Below are 19,065 nucleotides of genomic sequence, written 5' to 3'. Positions count from 1 at the left end.
TAATGTAAGTCTCCAACTCACTTTATTTTGAGACTAGACAACCAACTTCCGCTGATTTCTCCACACGCCGGTTTACGAGCTGCTTGGCACCGGAGTGTGTCCCGGTTTTGGAGCCTCTAAAAATACCCGGAGGTGTCACCACAGGACCCGCTGCGGGCCCGAGACTGGGGGATCCGAGTGGGGGGTCCGAGCTTTCCCCGCCCCCGGCCTCCCCCACCAATGAGCGAAGGCTCGGTATCTCGGTGCGCTCAGGGGACGGTTGTATATGGTCACGGCAGGAACATTCCAGCCGCCTGACGCCGAGCTTTTTAAACCCGAGTTCTCGTGTGTCCGCGCCGCCGCCCGCGTCCTCCTCCGCTGACTCTCCCTGGCTTCTCCCCGTTTCTCTCCTGAAGGGTCCGGAGCTCATGACAGGAACTGCGCCTGCTACTGCGCATGTCCTCAAACTTCCCCGAAGTTGCTCGTCCTTTCAACTTTTTGACTTTTAAAGCGGCGCGATGATGAGCAACAGCGGCTACTTGGAGCCGCAGCAGCTGCCCCTCTTCTTCCAGAGCCAGGACACGGGCGAGGAGGAGGAGGAGGAGGAGATGCCGGCCACAGAGAAGGACCTGGCCGAGGACGCGCCGTGGAAGAAGATCCAGCAGAACACCTTCACCCGCTGGTGCAACGAGCACCTCAAGTGCGTCAATAAGCGCATCAATGACCTGCAGAAGGACCTGAGCGACGGACTGAAGCTGATCGGGCTGCTGGAGGTCCTGAGTCAGAAGAAGATGTACCGGAAGTACCACACCAGGCCGAACTTCAGGCAGATGAAGTTGGAGAACGTGTCTGTGGCGCTGGAGTTCCTGGAGAGAGAACACATCCGCCTGGTCTCCATCGGTGAGTCGGAGTGCGCAGGCGTGTCCAGGTGTGGCTGCTGCTTCAGCAGCATCACGTCACCATGGAAACCTTGGCATTCACGAACACAGTAGTCATTTTTCGCAATTTGTTCTCCGGACGTCATCAAGACTTCCCATTTTAACTTGCTCAGATATACATCAATCCAACGACTTAAGATGGTGCTATTATATACAATAAAAACACAAGAAATTAGTTGAGTGACCCAAACTTTGCTGGAATGAGCCTCAAGTGCCATAAATTCATTATTCCACATTATTTTCTGCTATAACCTGCTACCCAATGACAGTAGCAATAATAGTGAGCAATAATGGATAGTAACAGTGTGTTTACGGTGCTGTATACATACAGCAGTACAGCATACTATGCTGCATACCATTCACTGCATTTGACTACTGTGCTAGTTATTTTATGCTATGCAGTACTGCAAGATCCTGTACTACAAAAATACTCCAGAGAGAATCTCAGACTTGCATTGGTTGAAGCCCATAGATCCTCTCTGCGCACATGTGTCTCTTGCCCAGGGTTATGGAAACAGCACTGTCTGACTGATCCTGCGGGGGGAAAGTGATGGTGTCTACCTCCACCACTTGCTTCAACTTTGTGCACCAGACGTCTTTTTTTTTACATTGCTATTGGATGCTATTGGATCACCCATTGGATGGGGGGAAATGCTTGCCTTGAGAGCAGAAATGATTTCAAACTTAAAGATTAAATCCATTGATTGTGCAAAATTTCCCATCCATCCATTTGCCGCTTTTCCAAAACGGTCATGAGGGTCGCAGCCATGGTGCACTGTAAATAATTTTGTGATCAAAGCCCCGTAAATTCCAGTTTATTAAAGACCGGAAAAGGTAAACTGCGATCTAGCAGGTGCTTAATGAGTTAAAAAAAAGTCACCAAAGAGATAAACTAGACAAAAATGAATGTCTATAAATAAGAAAACAATACCAATGTGCAACTCTAACACTGAACCTTGATGTGTTCGGTGAGAAATATTCTGCTGTGGGCCACAATTCATCCACGGACCACGAGTTTGAGACTATACCATAGTCAGCTGAAGTCACTAGCCACTGGGGAAGAGTGAACTATAGTTTGAATATTATTGAGTCATCATCTTTGTAGCTGAAATAACTAAGTGTACTGGCAAATATATATCTACAAGGTTACAAGTTACACTCATGGCTGAAATGTTGTGTTGCATCTCCTGATCAGTTGATGGAAACAGTAAAGATCAGTGCACATTGAGGAACACAGAGATGGTAAAAAAAAAAAACTGCATCAAGGCCAATGCACAGTTTGTTACTGTGCTGCTAGATTGTAACCCAAGTTAAAATAGCTCCCTAAATTGGCAACATATTTTTGAGAATGTCTGCAAATATCAGAGGGACATCAGATTAACTTTTAAACTGATTACCATAATTGTATCATGACTGAACAGTTACGCTTGATCTCTGCTTTGAGTTCGTCTCACTGTCTGTGAAGTGACCTTGGTGTCTTTCATCATAAACAGAGGACAAAAGAACTCGAAATGAAGCAGATATTTGCTTTAGTTTTAAGTAAGTTTTTGGCAAGTACATTTCCTCTTGAAAACCGTTTGATACGATCAGTTCTTTTTTTCCATCACTCCATCATTTGCTTATTTATTCAGGCTTTTTGGGCTCAGTGTTCCCAGACACTATGTATTTGACGTCAGCTCTTGTCTGTGGTCAGCGCTGGTGGAGGTTCACATGCTTAATTTAACACTGGGCCTGGAACTGAGCTACTGATGGAGAACGCCGGCGCTCTCTCTCAGCTCTGGGTCTCCGGGAGCAGAATGAGGTCTGCGGGAATCACTGGAGTTAATTGCAGTTGTGGTCACATGTTGAATGCTGACAGTTTCAGCTGTGAGCTTCAGCTGTCTCGCAGACACGACTTTTGACCTGCTTAAGACACTGACAGCCTCTCGTGTCCAGTTGCACAAAATAACAGAAGTAGGGGGTCCAGGTTTGATGGGCGGCTGGGAGACAAACGTTTTACGTGCTGTTATTTGTTATACTGTTTGGTCATCATGAAGAAGTGTGTGTCACCGTGGAAGTAGAGTGACGGCGTTTGTTTGACCATCAGGATTGTTGGTGTGGTAGATTGTAGCTAGCTGTGTGGTTCAAGTGTTTAACGTTCACATACACAACTATGCTGACTTTTGACCCTGTGTGTCTACGGCAGTGCGACATGACAATTGTTGGTGCTGCCATGTAGCTGCGTTGAACGGGTTTAGGTTCGCTACACTGCTGACAGAGAAGGTGTGAGATACTTGTGTTTCGCATTGGGGTGTGTAATTGTGCACAAGCAGTGCAAGTGTCTGCCTGTGAAAGTATAGACCTGTTTGAGTAAGTAGTATTTGTGTGTGCCACGGAACATGTGTGTGTTTTGGCTGGATATTAGTCCTGCAGGTGTGTTATGAATGCTACTAGTGTGTAGTTTATTTATTTATAATGGTCATTGCGTTGTAATGGTCTGGAATTTGGTTTGTTTAAGTCCTCATTGTAACCAAGTAGTTTTGTTTGAGTCTGTGTTGCAAGTTAGTGTCCTCATTGCAACTAACTAGTTGTGTAGAGGCTGTGAGTGTTAGTCTTCATGACTGTCATTGTGTGTCTGTTATCGTTTCCTTATTTGTTGTTGTCTGTATATCCCCGATTTGCTGTGTATTTGTGTCCACATAGATGTGTTGGCTACCGAAGGCTGAATATGACACTGTGTCTATATTAGCGTAGACAAGCTGATGTCCCCATTGCAAGTATCAAGGTAAATTGTAAATGTGTCAGGGCTGACTTCTTGTGTTACAACTTTGATTGTGTGTTGGTGTCTCTGACTGTCACTCTATTGGTATCATTGTTTAGTTTTTCTTAACGTCCTCAACTGTAGATGTCATTCTGCCCTCCATTGTAACAATGTAGCTGCTACCTTCCACGACAGTAGCTGTGTTGCTGTGCTTCCCTGCCCTTGAGTTGGAATGTTACAGTGGCGTACATCATACTGTTGGGAAATCATTTTAAGTTGAGCTGCCCCTTGAGTATAACAGAAGAGGTTTGGAGTGCTGTGTAGTAAATGTGCGCAGTGAGAAAGTGGAGAAAGACGGAGATGGAGTTGCTAGAATAAACACTGCTACTGCTGTGTTGAAAAGTGGAAGCATGAGGATGTACATCTGAGACATGCGACGTCTGTATCATGAACATGTGTTACTACAGCTGGACCATGCTGAACATGCTTGTCAGTGTAGCTTCTGTGAGTCAGAGGTGTGTGAAACCTGAGATTCAGATAAAATCTCAGTGTTTGCTTAGTTTTTGTGTCAGACCTCAGTCAGTAAGTGAGTCTGTGATCAGACCAACTGACCTGCTTTCAGTCTCAGTAACTGTTTCCATGTGTTCACGTGTCGCACACGTTCGTCAGCACAGTGGAATGTTCCTGTAAATGTAGTGCACATTTGTGCAACTACACTCACATCAGAAGACGCCAGACGGGACATCAGGAATAGCTAACCCCTGATGTGTGTGATAATGTACAGTTTCTCACACACACACACACAGACACACACAAATGATGGGTCATGTGGCCATGCCATCATTCTGGAAGGAAAAGGCTATAAAACATGTATCAGGAGCCTCCGAACAATGACAACAACCTCACTTGAAAGTACTTTTCTTGGTGAGTATGTCTTCATATATATATATATATATATATATATATATATATATATATATATATATATATATATATATATATATAGATATATATATATATATATATAGGTTTTATCCTTTAAAAATGTTTGTCTGTCATGTGGCTGCTGTCTCTCAAGCTTTGTGTGTGTTTGTGCAAGAGATCTGCTGATCATCACATTGGTGCCTCATCACCGATCTACAGTTTGATGTGGAACAACAAAGGTTCAATTCAGTTGCTGTCTCACGTCCCACCACATGACATGGATCGGGGGTAGGGTGGCTGATGAGTGTGGCTGTGTCTGTGTGTGTGTGTGGGTGTCGAGGGGAAGATCATGGTTGAGAAAGTGTGTAAGGATCTTTTGACCTTCCAGCTGTTGTGGGAAATACTTCAGAGCAACTGTGACGATGACAGCTGACACACACACAAACGCACACACGCAGACACACACAAGACAAATCCTGCTCACAGAGCCTCACTATCATAGTTGTGCTGAAAATTCGCAAAGCAGGAGAGAAGAGCGTAAACCTCTCATTCAGAGTCAACTCTGAACAAAATAAATCTTTGACCTTCACCATTCTGATGACGCTCTCGTGTCTTTAGTTGTATACAACAGCTACTGATTGTGGTAGTGATTCTGAAGTGAGCGTCTGTGTGTGTGTGTGTCAGCTGTCTTTTATAGGCCACAGGTGTGTGTGTGATTAAAATAGCAGCTCAGCTGCGTGAACCAGTCTGGATAAACAATAACACTCACATATTTATTTAGCTGTCGACCACCTGCTGTTTGTGTGTGTGTGAGTGTGTGAAATCCATATTTCACCTGCTGTACCTGAATGAATTGCAGCAGTGATCGGAGGGATTCACTTTGATGTTGTAATGGTGAAGTCAGTGTTTCAGGATGGTATAAAATGGAAGTCGAGATTATATATAATATTTATATCACTACACTGCCGCCATTACCAATGACATTATCCATCTTAAATGAATCCTTCATTACATTCTGTTGCTCTCTTAATGGGTCAATGAGTCAAAACTGTAACTCCACCACCGTTGCAGCAACCAAACCTTGCTAAAACTGTTTTGTAAGTATTTTAATGAATATTTGATTATGGGGCAGATAAAGGGGGGATTTGTCTCTCATATTATGTCAAAGTAATTTGATAAAAAGAGCAAAAAAAGTATAAAAGAGAGGGTAAACAGGATAAAAAGGATATAACAATACGATGAAATGAAAAAGTTCATAAAAAAAAGAATTCCAATATTGGTATTCCGATAAATTCTCTGTTTTTAGTGTACAAAGTTGAAACAAACAATATTGTGTATAGAACAGTGTAAAATGTTTTTTTTTGTTGAGAAAATCACATCAAATATTGGTGAAATTGCTCAGAGAAAAAAATATCACAATATCGCAAGGTACAAATAGAATGAGTAAATATTTATATATCAAAAGAATGTAATGAGAATTTCAGTTCAGTTTAAATGACTTCACATTAAATAATTTTTAAAAAGTCAAAGACCTCAATTGAAAAACACATTTCAACAAATATATATACCATTATACGCTTTATTTATAGACAAAGTCAGCAGTTAGATGATTACTTCTCAAATGTAAACACTGGCTATTGGTGATGATCTGGTGCAAGCCTGCACTGGCACCATCCATCACCGAGAGGCTCACGATGATGACCTCACCATCCTGTGGGGGATGAATGGCCGTTCTCGCAGGAAAAGGTCCAGCAGAGAACCATCGTGGTCATATTTTCCTCCTTAACGCTTCTTTTCCACTCAAGACGACATCACTTCCTGTTGCTGCGCTGCACATGAAATCCATGTCATAGATTTGTGTGGGGTGTGGAGGGTCGACGCCGCAGACACTGACTCGGATTGTTTCCCTGCTGTTTGGTCGCCATTGGAGATGAGTGTTGGCAGCTTGTTGTGAATGAAAGAGTTTTTGCTGTCCCGGTGATCATCAATACTGATCCTGGGAGAACATCTGCCAGAATGCATGCGTTGCAGAGCTATGGGGAAACACTGGGTCCAATAAAAATATGCAGGATAATCAGTGAACTGGTATCTTATGAGGGAAGTATTTCTTGGAAACGCTCCGTTGAGGATGGGAGTCTCGGGTTTCATCTCTGCAGGCATCCGTGCCAGTTGGCTTTCATGATGGCTTTTGCTTTCCCAAGTCCAGATGCTTCCTCTTACAGTCGATAAACAGCAAGGCAAGGTAAATGAGGGACTCACACTGTTGGAATCAGTGAGTGTATCTGCCCTGTGGGTGACCTCTATCAGTGACCCACTTCTGAATCGCAGGTGTGACCACAAACCACTAGGGATTCACCTGCTGAACCTCTCCGTCTCAGGCAAGCACAGTTTTAACAATGAACATTAGATGATCACGAAAGTGGGAGCATGGGGTTTTTTACGGTTGTGCTGGAGTCATTAGAAATGACTGTGGTTGGCATTTGGTGGTGCGGTGGTCACCATATAACACCCTGTAGGGCAGACCTGGGCAAAGTGCGGCCCGGGGGCCATATGCGGCCCTTTTCCTGTGTTTTTGCGGCCCTCATGAGGTCGGACTAAAACTATACAACTGACAAGTAGTCATTTTTTGGACTATTTTTTTGTCTTGTTTCTTTCTTAGCATTACTATTTCAAGAATGATTATAACATGTTCAGGACTTAAATTTCTTTTCATCTGCCATTTTAGTGAGTATTTTTTGTTCCTCAAAATACATGAAAAGAAAATTGAAAATATATATTCTAATTTCCTTTTAATATTTCATAGATATTTTTGCTCTAGTTTCATTATTTATATTCAACTTAAATTGCATAATTGCCTAATAAATGCAATATTTTTATAGGTTTCATGCCATATTTGCACTTAATATCTTTGCTTCCATTGAATGGTTCGTTCTTTGTTACGTAAGATTTTTTTTGTCCCGTCATGTTTCTTAGTCATCGCCGCCTTCCTTTTGGCATGATGGCCCCTCACTACTGTCACAGTTTATAATGTGGCCCTTTAGGAAATTTAACTGCCCACCTCTGCTGTAGGGGGTGATTCAGTCCCACAAGGGGGCAAAACTCTAGACCCAGTACAATTTGGGAGTTGTACAAAATCTGTTGGAAAGTCAAGAACTGTTTCTCCTTTAAATGGATACTTGAACCTTGCACTCTTGTGAGTTGTGACATGTAGTCTACTGCATTTATTGTTTGTTTAGTTTTCAACCATCTACATATATTAAAAGCCATTGTAGGTGAAGATGAAATACAGCCTATGAGACAACCAGGTCCAGCAGAGCCTCAGGTCGAGGGGGGACAGTCTACTCTGGACTATTACATTGGAGCTAAGAGACAACATGTACCTGAATGCTTGAAACACTCTTTATTAACAACCCTGATTTTATTGCTGATATTATTATTATTTTATTTATTGTTATTGTTATTATTATTTAACAGAGTGTGAAACCTGCCTGTGGTGACAATGGTCGAAATACATGAATTGCATCATGCATAACGCAGGTTTATGAGCACCAACTCAATTTCCTGACGTTTTGGGGTGTTTTCAGCTTAATTATTGACACTAGAAAAGAGCAAAACCTGAGATGCATGTGGGAATGCACTTAAAATTAATATGGAATTGAATTACAGACTGACAGACTCATTTCCCGACTTTGGCTGTGAAATGAGCTCCTGAAAAACTGCGCTGTGAGAGCTTCTCCAGCTGATAAGTTGGTGTCTCTGATCTTTTTAAAACTCTTTCAACGTGTTGCCACTTACACAAATGAATGCGCACCACGTCTCATTATGTTGGAGATTGTGTCTTCATGGCGTTTCTCTGGTTGTGCTGCGTTGGATTACAATAAAGGCCAGCGAGGATGAGCAGCTTCACTATCTTATCTGGTCTGCAGCTGTTTCCTGGGAAAACATTACAGCGACGCTCCGATCCAAACATTTCCTCCCTGGACTCTCTCTGCTGAGTGTGTGTTTGGATTTCTCTGGGATAGATTTGTGCTTACAAAAAGTCTCAAATTTGTCACCTTCAGAGTGCTGCACTGAGCTCTAAGGTAAAGGCAGATTGAGTCATGGCCTCAGAAACATGTCAAAAACAAAAATACAAAATGGCTCATTTTCAGCCTGTTATCAATGTCACACTTTCACTTTTGAGCAGCGCCTCTATACAATACCCCCAAAGGGTGAACTGAGCTCCTCACTCTCTCTCAGAGGCAAATACAAGCCACCCAGGTAAAGAAACAAAAAATGACTTCCCTCCTGGGTCAGCTCTAATACGTTGCCTCTTAGTGAGACCATAACAACAGCCCTTATGATTCCATCAAACACAATATCGCAGGAGTCATAAAACATTGAATGATCAGTGCAATATATTTTTTAAATATCTCTTAATTTAGTAGAGAATAGTTCTTGTGCAATTTGAATTCCTCTACAATAAGGGCTTGAAACATGATCACAAAAGGGGATGGATTTTTCAAGCACAAAGTCAGTTGGCAGGAGAGATTTGGCTCATTGGCCTTGAGTCAGTGCTAGACAATGCAGATGTATTGAACTGCAACCATTTGAAGATGGAGGCGTACATTAATTGGTTCACTCTTGTGTATTGAATCCAAACACCTTTATCTCTTTGTCTTTCCTCTCAGATATGAAATGAAATTATTTTAGTTTGAAGGCCTCCGACTGGCGTCACACTCAAGGTCTGCCTTTTTTGACTTTCTTTGTCTTTCACTGAATCAATTTCTGTCAAGAACATTTGAAGCTATGAATACCAGATGTGTCCACTTCTAAGATTAGGAAGAAACAATAGTCGTCCACATGTATATAATCAGTTTGTGACCTGATATAAAAGTGAATTTCATATAAACTTTCAGTCAGAGGGTGAAAAGTCAGATTTACAACTTGAGTTTTCTGACACTGTTGTTGTTGTGAATGAGAGATGCATGGAAAGTTGGCCCAAACATGGAAGCAGGGGAGAGCATACAACAAGCCAACACCGTATGCATGTTTCAGTACCGATTAATGAATCTGAAAACACTCCTGATGCTTAAATCTTTAATTGAAGAGTCAAACTGAATTAGCACAGCACTGCGATGCATGTGGTGAGGAAAACTCACACAGAGGTGGAGTGTGGTTACAGATGATGAGAGCGCTGAAAAGCAACATGATCTAATGTTTCGTCTTGTCTTCGCTAATAATAATCTTGGCATCTGTGTGTAATTTCTATGTTTTTCTGGAAACCTGAGACTTCAGAAGGAACATCGGGTTCCAATCCACAATGTTTGCTGGAGCTGCATGTGATGATGAGCGCAGGAATCGCCTCTTTTGTTTGTGGCTGGGAAATGTTAACATGAACCATATCAGAGTCGTGATGAAATGTGTATCCCCTGAAAGCACAAGTGACCGAGCAGTGATCCGTCATCATGACGACCAGCTTCATTATTGAGTGATGAGTGAAGAGAAACAGAAGAAATTGAGGTCTTAGTTGATGGTGCAAACATTCTTTAGGCGTCTTTTGGAATACCGGTCGCCGGGAAACCTTCTGCAGACTTGCATGAGGATAAACAGGACTTTTGGATGAACCCAGTGTGAGACAAGAAACCACGGCAACACTTTATAAACAGATGATAAAACATCCCAAAATATCAAAAGAGGTATTTTTGTTTGGTGCACAGCTATGACATAAAACAGTCAGGTAGTTTTGGGACAACCAGAAGCACACAATTCATATGCTGTCAGCTTCCAAACGGTTGGTTACTACGGCAACAGAGCGATCGCTTTTAAACGCTTTGATTTAACTTCTGTGTCCCCGTGTCTCTGTAGACTCTAAAGCCATCGTGGATGGAAACTTGAAGCTGATTTTGGGTCTGATCTGGACCCTGATTCTACACTACTCCATTTCGATGCCAATGTGGGAAGATGAGGACGACGAAGACGCTAAGAAACTGACTCCCAAGCAGCGGCTGCTGGGCTGGATTCAGAACAAAGTGCCACAGCTGCCCATCACCAACTTCCACCGAGACTGGAGAGATGGGAAAGCTCTGGGAGCTCTGGTGGACAACTGTGCACCCGGTAGGAACCTTTACTGACCCACTTTATGTTGAGAATAACTTCAACTGAATAACCTCTGTTTCATGCTGGCTCCAGGTCTCTGTCCAGACTGGGAAACTTGGGATCCCAGTCAGCCAGTGGAGAACGCCAGAGAGGCCATGCAACAAGCTGATGACTGGCTTGGAGTTCCTCAGGTAAAACCTTCTCCATGCAACCCATAATTTCACACGGCCTAAACCAGGACATCCTTCAAGTGTGTGTAGTGAGGTAAACAATTTGCTGTACTCCAGGATGGGGCCAGATCTACAGTAAATAGTTAATGTACACTGTGAGTGAGCCTTACAGAACTAGTTAGAATATCTGTGACACAAGCTTATTGGATTTTTAAGTGAAATATTACTTTCTTTTTCACTTCTGTATGTATTTTTCTGTTCGTATGAATCCCTCTTTAGTGACACTAATCTTGTGTCCACTTCAGGCCACCACAGATAAAGCTACTTTTGTTACCTGCTTGAGCTGAAACTGAAATAAACAAGGAATATTAGTAGTAATAGTTATTTTACACGTGACTCGCTGTGAGTGTTGGGGATGTGTGTCCCCATCACCCATCACCTAAAATGACGCCTATGAGTTTATGTAACTTAAGCTAAAATATTTGGAATACACAGTTACGTTAGTGATTGTATTGTGTGCATGCAATATAAACTTGAAATGGAATATCGTGATGTGCGGGAACTTTGAACATGAGGCGTTTCATTTACCTACTTGGACTTGGGAGTCAGCTACAACTGTAATACTGCACCAAACCGAGGTCAGAAGACAAGCTGTGGTGACAGGCCTGGTCCTGAGGGTGACGGATAGAACTTCCTCCTCACATTGCCTTGTTCTATTTCCAGTGAGTCTAAATCAGCAGTTAAGACGTAACAGCGAGGTGTGACAGGCTGCTATTGAGATGACGACATGCACTATGACTCAGTGGCAATAACAAGATGAGCGTCACATGGACAAATTGTTAGTAAATATTAATGACTCAGAAAGTTGGCCTCTGAGTGCTGACCTGCACGGCAGATGTTTTCAACACGGCTTTGGGGACATTAGAGCAGCTGACTGGTTCTGAAGAACCAAGCCAACCAAGTAAGAGGTACTGAAAAGGGTTGCTGTCATAATGACTTTTGGATCGCCTTTACGCCCCGCTCAGGTCATCGCCCCAGAAGAGATTGTGGACCCCAATGTGGACGAGCACTCGGTGATGACCTACCTGTCTCAGTTCCCAAAATCCAAGCTCAAGCCCGGCGCTCCCCTGAGGGCGAGGACCCTGCACCCAAAGCTGGCAAAAGCTTTTGGACCAGGTGAAGAGTGCAGATGAAACAGAGAAGTGCAAATCACCAGTCACTTGTTCAACATGTGGAACACATTTTCTGAGCTTCAGACGTTGATGCCAAAGAAAGCAACTGTGTGGAGTGTTTGACAGTTTTAGGAAGTAATATAATCTGGCGCTCTGCTGGTTCTGTGACTCATTTGTGTGTTTTTTTTTCTGATGCATAACTGATGATGCTGCTCCTTTGAGAAAATATGTTGCGTTGAAACAGCTATACTTCACAATAAGACTTTTTAAATGTTCCAAATTCCCAGGTATTGAGCCCCGCGGTAACGTTGTGCTGAAGCCGGCTGAGTTCCTGGTGGAGACTGTGGAGGCGGGGCTGGGCGAAGTTCTGGTTTATGTAGAAGATCCCGAGGGACACACTGAGGAGGTGCTAACAGTTTCAAGATCTTATTTTTTTAAGCAATGCCATCATAGTTGAAACCTTCACATGTATTTGATGTCTTCTTCAGGCCCGAGTAATCGCCAACAATGACAAGAACAGAACCTACTCTGTGGTCTACCTTCCCAAAGTAGAAGGGCTTCACAAGGTCAGTGGTTAACATGAAGCTAGGTGGAGGTGTTCGCGGCAGTTACCATTTTACCTCAAGAAGAATTGGCTGACAGAAACCAGGAAAATATTTACTTCAACATAACAAGGTTTCCAAACTCTTTAACCCTTGGGCCTAGTAGTTTGAGCCATGGTGGACACAAGCCTGGTCAACTAGCTACCTCTTGCGTACTGCTCTAACGTCTCTCATCTTCTGTAGGTGAAAGTGCTGTTTGCTGGGCAGGACATTGATAGAAGCCCCTTCATGGTGAACATCTCCAAAGCTATGGGAGACCCCACAAGGGTTCAGGCCCGCGGGCCGGGTCTGCAACCAACGGGGAATTTGGCCAACAAGCCGACATACTTTGATATTTACACAGCAGGTACGTCCAGGCTCAGTTACTAACCATCTTTTTTCATTAGTCATTTTCTTCACACCTGTGAAAAAACGTCTGTGCCACCAGGTGCCGGTGCAGGGGATGTAGGCGTGGTCATTGTGGACTCTCACGGCCGCAGGGACACAGTAGAGATAGTGCTGGAGAACAAAGGTGACAGTATTTTCCGCTGCACCTACGTTCCTGTGTTGGAGGGGCCGCACACCGTCTGCGTGACGTTTGCCGGACAGCAGATTCCTAGAAGTCCTTTCACCGTTCAGATCTCAGAGGGTAAGTACATCATCAGTATGACCTCATTCCTGGTTTTAATTTTTTTTTTCAATTAAGTGCTCAACTTGGAAGTCACAAATTCAAAAGGCTGTAGCTTGAAGATGGTTCAAGGTGTTGACTCCACTCCAATGATCCAGCCCCAATCTTCATACGTCACCGTTTGCCAACACTTGTTGTGGTGGCACAGTGGTCATAGAATATCCCCACGGAACGTGAGGTTGCCAGTTCGTGCTCGTGCATTTTACCCTGAGACAGCTTGACATGTCGTACTAGATAACAAGAATATTTTCAGGAAGTGTGTTTTTAGCAACAGTCCACAAAGACCCTAATAAAACGTGCCAACCCTCTAGCCGAGGGTGATGACTCAAACGTCGTGTTCCTCTGATGCTAGAGGTGGGAAGAGCGGAGACTGCTGCACTGCGCGGCATGAGGAGTGTGAGGGTCCCTGGCTCTGGCTTTGTGAGCTCCACTGTGCTGGTCGGGAAGTGATTCTCACATGATTTTAAGAAAGAAGGAAAAAAAATCCGGAGGGGCCACTTGAGCTTACGCACCTCTAGGGGTGCATGTCCTTGGATTTGTATGTATCACGATGTCACCAGGTGGATTTCCATAGTGACTTACATATTTTTACTGGTGTTTATCTGATCTGCTGGAAATACTCTTCCTAATCTCTCAAGCAACAATGATGATGATGATGATGATGATGTCTGGCCATCATCAGGGCCGTGAGCACAAATTCTGCTTTTCCCACTGTAAATTCTCCTGCGGCTTCTACTCTCTGAAAGTTCCTCTTTAGAGTTTGAGTCAGTCAAATACATGCTCCTGGTCTCTGTTATGCTGCTAATGTGAAACTACGACTGCCCTACGACTGGTCTCCTGAACCAGGTGGTGGGTTTCAAACTTTATATAACCCCAAACTGCGATAGAAGCACAACCACTAATGTTGCTCAGATTGAAGTCTGCAATCTACTTGTGTAAAGTAGGAACTACATTAGGATTCATATTCACAGTTTTCCGTCTTCAAATGGAGTGATGCTGCTTGTCGCAATTTTACGACTTTGCTGCCTCAGTTGTTAAATGTGTGTTTGATATTGCAATGGTGGTCGTTGAAATTACACGTGCTGTCACTGAACATGTTGGATATTTCTTTCTTCCTTTATCTTGTTTGAACTTTGCTGTGCTCCGTATGACTTTTTGCTGGTGCTGTTTCAAACATGCAGTAATTTGGATTGAGAAGAAAGTATTGACTGAACCACCTTAGAGTGAGCTGCAGCCTGAGTTAAACCCACTTGAGATCAGAGTTACACTAGGGGCAGGATTCATACCACCCTTCACCCAGACTCACGCCGCTGTAGCCTGGGGCACTGGCTTTAGCTTCAGTTTGAAAGCTTTGCCCGTCTTTTGATCGACTTGTTAACCGACCGATTCAGGTCTGCTTGTCTTGAACATACGAGTCTGACTGTCAATATTTGGTTTCTGCCTCCCTGACTCTTTCTGGGTTCACAATTCAATGTTGAGTGTTTGGATTAAGCTCATACAGCTTGTTATGATTATAAACTGGGTTTTGAACTACAGTTCTAATGAAGAGAATGTCCAACCACATGCTGTTCAAATACAAAATTTTGTATTTAAGCCTCAAATAGCTAGTTTCATTGTTGCTCATGCACGTTGGTGTTTGACTACAAGTTTCTGCTTCATGTCTGCAATTGGAATTTTCATGAGGTACACAAAATCAAACAATGTAAATGCACTTAAATGTGTGCACAGCTGCTTTTTAGAAAATGTATTGAAGAATTAGCAGGAGTGCACAAATATCGACATGTCTTGTCTGTCTCTAATGGTACTGGTGCGTACTGGTCTGACGCTCTTCTTCCTGTCAATGTGTGTCACCACTGCTGTTCCTCCCACAGTTTCACAGGGCGTCCCTCCTTCTGGGTCTCCGGTGCAGTTTGTACCCCAAACTGGTCGCACCCCTCCCTCAGACAAGGCCAGAAGGGCCCCCCCTCCGACACCACCCAAACACAGGCGCCCAAGTTAGTACAGGTTGGGGGTCAAGGGCCCGGCTGAAACCTGCTTCTGCTCGCCTGGGTCACTCATAGCAAACCCCCAAATTCTTCCGGGGTTATCTGACTTTCCAGCATGAGCCGCTTCTGTCTGAGCACCGTTATCTTCTTCCACAGCAGCAGCGTGTGAGTGTGGATGGATGAATGGATGATGAATTCTTTCAGTCAAGTGTCCGTTTCCGCAGCTGTTTAGTCACGGAAGCTCGCTGTTTCCCATCACGATACGGTTCAGGCTCAAGCTTCCGTGATGTGGAATTCCACTTGTGATTGTTTCATGGCAATAATTGTTGTCCTGGCTATATTAAAACACATTTTAATCCCATTAAGGACATACCCTGAGTTAAGACCTCTTTTAACCTAGTGAACCTAGAGAGGTTAACAACATTAAGAGTGGCGTATTCACACAGTAAAAACAAGAGTGAACGACTGAATGAGACCCCACCTTCTTAATCTGCGCACCCTAATTTCCCTAACCATGTTCACCATCTACTTCCATTGCCACCAACTATAACTATGTTCTGAATATTTCCCCTTTACATCCATTGTAATTCTAACCATCAACTGGACACTCCTCACTTCTAGCTGCTTTTTCCTCTCCAGCCACAGAAAGCTGCTTCGCTGGTCACCTGACTAACAGCGACACTTCTGCAGCATCCATGCGCTTGTCTCCACAGTTTAACACTATTTTATGATGACTCTTTGTCTCACCTGTACATTTTTTATATTGATGTTTGTCAAAAAAAATATCAATCTATGATTTCCTGAGCAAATGACACCACTGTTAATAATATTTTTAATAGCATAATATTTGCCTTGCTTTTACAAGGACATCAATGTTGCCCCAGAGTTTAACCTGTGTCTACTGACTCACTCACAGCCTGCAACCCAAACGCCTGTCGAGCTTCTGGGAGAGGTTTGCAGCCCAAAGGACTGAGAATCAAAGAAGTCGCAGATTTCAAAGTTTATACCAGAGGAGCAGGCAGCGGAGAGTTGAAAGTGACCGTCAAGGGACCAAGTAAGTCGAGGGAACATCGGTACTGACTTGTGCTCAGCTTATTATTCTGGGTGCCGGAGCATATTGTAGGATGTGTCTAGTTTTTAGTTTATTATTTTTCAGAAAGCGGTCAAACCAAGTGCTGTTCTTTGTGGAGGCCACTGGCCACTGGTTTGATGTAAAGCCCGAGGCGCTTGATGTATAAGTGGCATTGCTACATTTTGATACATAGATTTTCTAGCGAAAACAATATTCAATTATTGTATTGTATTGTATTCATCCTACATATTCATATAATGTGTAATTGAGTTGCTGAAAATAAAGAATGCAAATAGTGTACGCAGATAAAGGGCCCTTGTTGATGAAACCATTGAAAACAGTTAAAATATATTAGTGCAAACACAGGGCAGTAACTGGTGTTTACTTGGCTGCAGAGGGTCAGGAGGAGCCAGTGAAGGTTCTGGAGTTGGAGAACGGACAGCACGAGTGCAACTACTACCCTGTCATGACAGGAAAATATGTCATCATCATCAGCTGGGGGGGTCACAGCATCCCCCGGAGGTGACACATTATCTCTTTGGAATGGCCTCAAGAACAATAGAAATGTGCTTATAAATTCTGTTGGATGTTTGCAGCCCCTTTGAGGTCCATGTGAGTGAGGAGGCGGGACCTCAGAAGGTGCGGGCCTGGGGTCCAGGCCTTGAGACTGGCATGGTGGGAAAGAGCGCTGATTTTGTGGTGGAGGCCATTGGAACAGAAGTCGGGACGCTTGGTCAGTCACTTTAAAGGTTCTCAGGGGGAAGGAGTTTGGGCAAGACACATGAACTATGTGTGATTGTAGGTTTTTCCATCGAGGGTCCATCCCAGGCAAAGATCGAGTGCGATGATAAAGGTGACGGCTCATGTGACGTCAGGTACTGGCCCACCGAGCCTGGGGACTACGCGGTTCACGTCATCTGTGATGATGATGATATCAAGGACAGCCCCTTCATGGCTCACATCCTCCCTGCTGCCGGCGACGTCTTCCCAGAAAAGGTAGGTGGCAGAGGAGAAGCAAACACTTCTGTACGCCTGGTTCTTCAATTTCATTTCCAACTGTGTTCCAGGTTAAATGTTATGGAGCGGGTTTAGAGCCGATTGGCTGCATTGTCAACAAGCCTGCTGACTTCAGCATCGACACTCGGGGGGCTGGCAGAGGGGAACTGAAGATTTATGCCCAGGTAGGAACCTGCACCAACCCTTATGGATTCCATTCTTATTTTATTTTGAACTGGATGTTTGTTCGCTCAGGATGCCGAAGGGTTCCCCATCGACATTCAGATCACAGACAATGGAGACGGCACCTTCTTCTGCGTTTACATTCCCAACAAACCCATCAAACACACCATCATCATCACATGGGGAGAAGTCAACGTCCCCAGCAGCCCCTTCAGGGTAAGAGGAGTGAAACATTTCCAACATGAAGTCATAAAATAAAAATATATTTGGTGAGAAACTACACCTATTTAAATATGTTGGCTCTTTAATGAACATTTTCTTGATCCGGAACTACGAGAGACCAAATTTAGATCCTTGAGGTTCTCCATCGATAATCTGGAGATTAAGCTATGATACAAGGCTGAATGTACTTTAGCATTTCCCTCATCGAAACACATCTCCACTTCTTCAAGTTTCAGTTTGTGTGCGTGAGTCTCTGTCGTTTCCATATTTTTCATATCAGCCCCTCTGTGATGGCCAGCACTTCGTGACTGTCTTTTTCCAGCATGTTGCAGCGTTCTGTGTTTGGACTAGTCCCATATGAGAGTCCCCAATACAGCATGCGTCCAGAAACTTAACGTGAAACAGAACGTGTTCACAATTTGGGTCAATTCCAGCAAATGTGTTTGGGTTGCATCACAATGTTCCTGTTCCCTCTAACATAGCTGCTGCTTTTCATTAGGTTGTTACAGAAATTTTATTGTCGCATGCAAATTCTTTCCATGCTGATTTAGTGCCTACATTCTGAAGTGATAGTTAAATGAAAGCGCATTTCATGTTTAACGTCGATTTCATGTGCCTGTGTCATAACTGGAAGTGAAATTGTGCAGCTGCTTAAACTGTCTGGTTTATATTGACAAGAAATCCGTCAACAGCAGTCTTAAACAGCACTTGTGTTGCGTCAGGTCACCATCGGCGAAGGCAGCTATCCAGAGAACGTCAAAGTTTATGGCCCTGGAGTGGAGAAGATGGGTCTGAAAGCTAATGAGCCAACGTACTTTACAGTGGACTGTGGGGAGGCAGGACAAGGTGAGGGGGGTTTTGAGGCTGGCAGGCCCATGTCTTTCAGGAGCCTGTGTCAGAGTGTGTGTGGGTATGTGCAAACCTGTATAGCTATACTCGTGGGGAGCAATTCTTGGAAACACTCAACCTTCTGGGGACCTTTTGCTATTTGTGGGGATCTTTGCCGGTCCCCACAAGGTTAAGCCTCAATCTGAGGATTTAAACTTCAAAATAACTTGGTCACTATAATTTCATTGAAGTTTGGTTTAGACAGTTTTGGAAGGTTAGGTTTAGGATGAGAGGCTGGGGAAAGGCATGAAAGTCAATGAAATGTCCCCACAAAAACACAAAACATGACGTGGGTGTGTGTGCGTAATTTTGTTTGTGTCGATGTTTATATTAATGATCTTCTTTTAGAAATGTATGCAGTCAATACATTGAATGTTTTTGAGGCAACACAAGGTGTTCATAGTAGTTAGTAACCTTGGCTGCCTGTGAATTTCCATATCTCCATGATT

At 43.6% G+C, this 19,065-nt stretch overlaps 1 protein-coding gene across 5 annotated transcripts in view; it reads left to right on the top strand.

Annotated features, from left to right (window-relative positions):
• The first annotated feature begins 274 nt into the window (after nt 1-274).
• Nucleotides 275-19,065, top strand: part of flncb (filamin C, gamma b (actin binding protein 280)) — a 33,500-nt gene continuing 14,709 nt past the window's right edge. For 3 of the 5 annotated variants that reach the window (XM_053862029.1, XM_053862033.1, XM_053862028.1), the window contains exons 1-16: nt 275-879; nt 10,429-10,677; nt 10,753-10,850; nt 11,855-12,005; nt 12,289-12,407; nt 12,490-12,567; nt 12,787-12,949; nt 13,031-13,231; nt 15,142-15,264; nt 16,172-16,309; nt 16,723-16,849; nt 16,924-17,060; nt 17,130-17,323; nt 17,395-17,508; nt 17,579-17,722; nt 18,451-18,574. In XM_053862029.1, the coding sequence (XP_053718004.1) occupies nt 498-879; nt 10,429-10,677; nt 10,753-10,850; nt 11,855-12,005; nt 12,289-12,407; nt 12,490-12,567; nt 12,787-12,949; nt 13,031-13,231; nt 15,142-15,264; nt 16,172-16,309; nt 16,723-16,849; nt 16,924-17,060; nt 17,130-17,323; nt 17,395-17,508; nt 17,579-17,722; nt 18,451-18,574 (2,542 nt within the window). In that variant the 5' untranslated portion in view covers nt 275-497. The remainder of the gene's footprint in view (nt 880-10,428; nt 10,678-10,752; nt 10,851-11,854; nt 12,006-12,288; nt 12,408-12,489; nt 12,568-12,786; nt 12,950-13,030; nt 13,232-15,141; nt 15,265-16,171; nt 16,310-16,722; nt 16,850-16,923; nt 17,061-17,129; nt 17,324-17,394; nt 17,509-17,578; nt 17,723-18,450; nt 18,575-19,065) is intronic. The other 2 variants (XM_053862031.1, XM_053862030.1) reach the window with 1 other exon arrangement.

This window comes from Synchiropus splendidus, chromosome 4 (genome assembly GCF_027744825.2).
Source record: "Synchiropus splendidus isolate RoL2022-P1 chromosome 4, RoL_Sspl_1.0, whole genome shotgun sequence".
NCBI lineage: Eukaryota > Metazoa > Chordata > Actinopteri > Syngnathiformes > Callionymidae > Synchiropus > Synchiropus splendidus.
The sequence above is the reverse complement of the archived record's forward strand: the minus strand, read 5'-3'. Positions and strand labels throughout refer to the sequence as shown.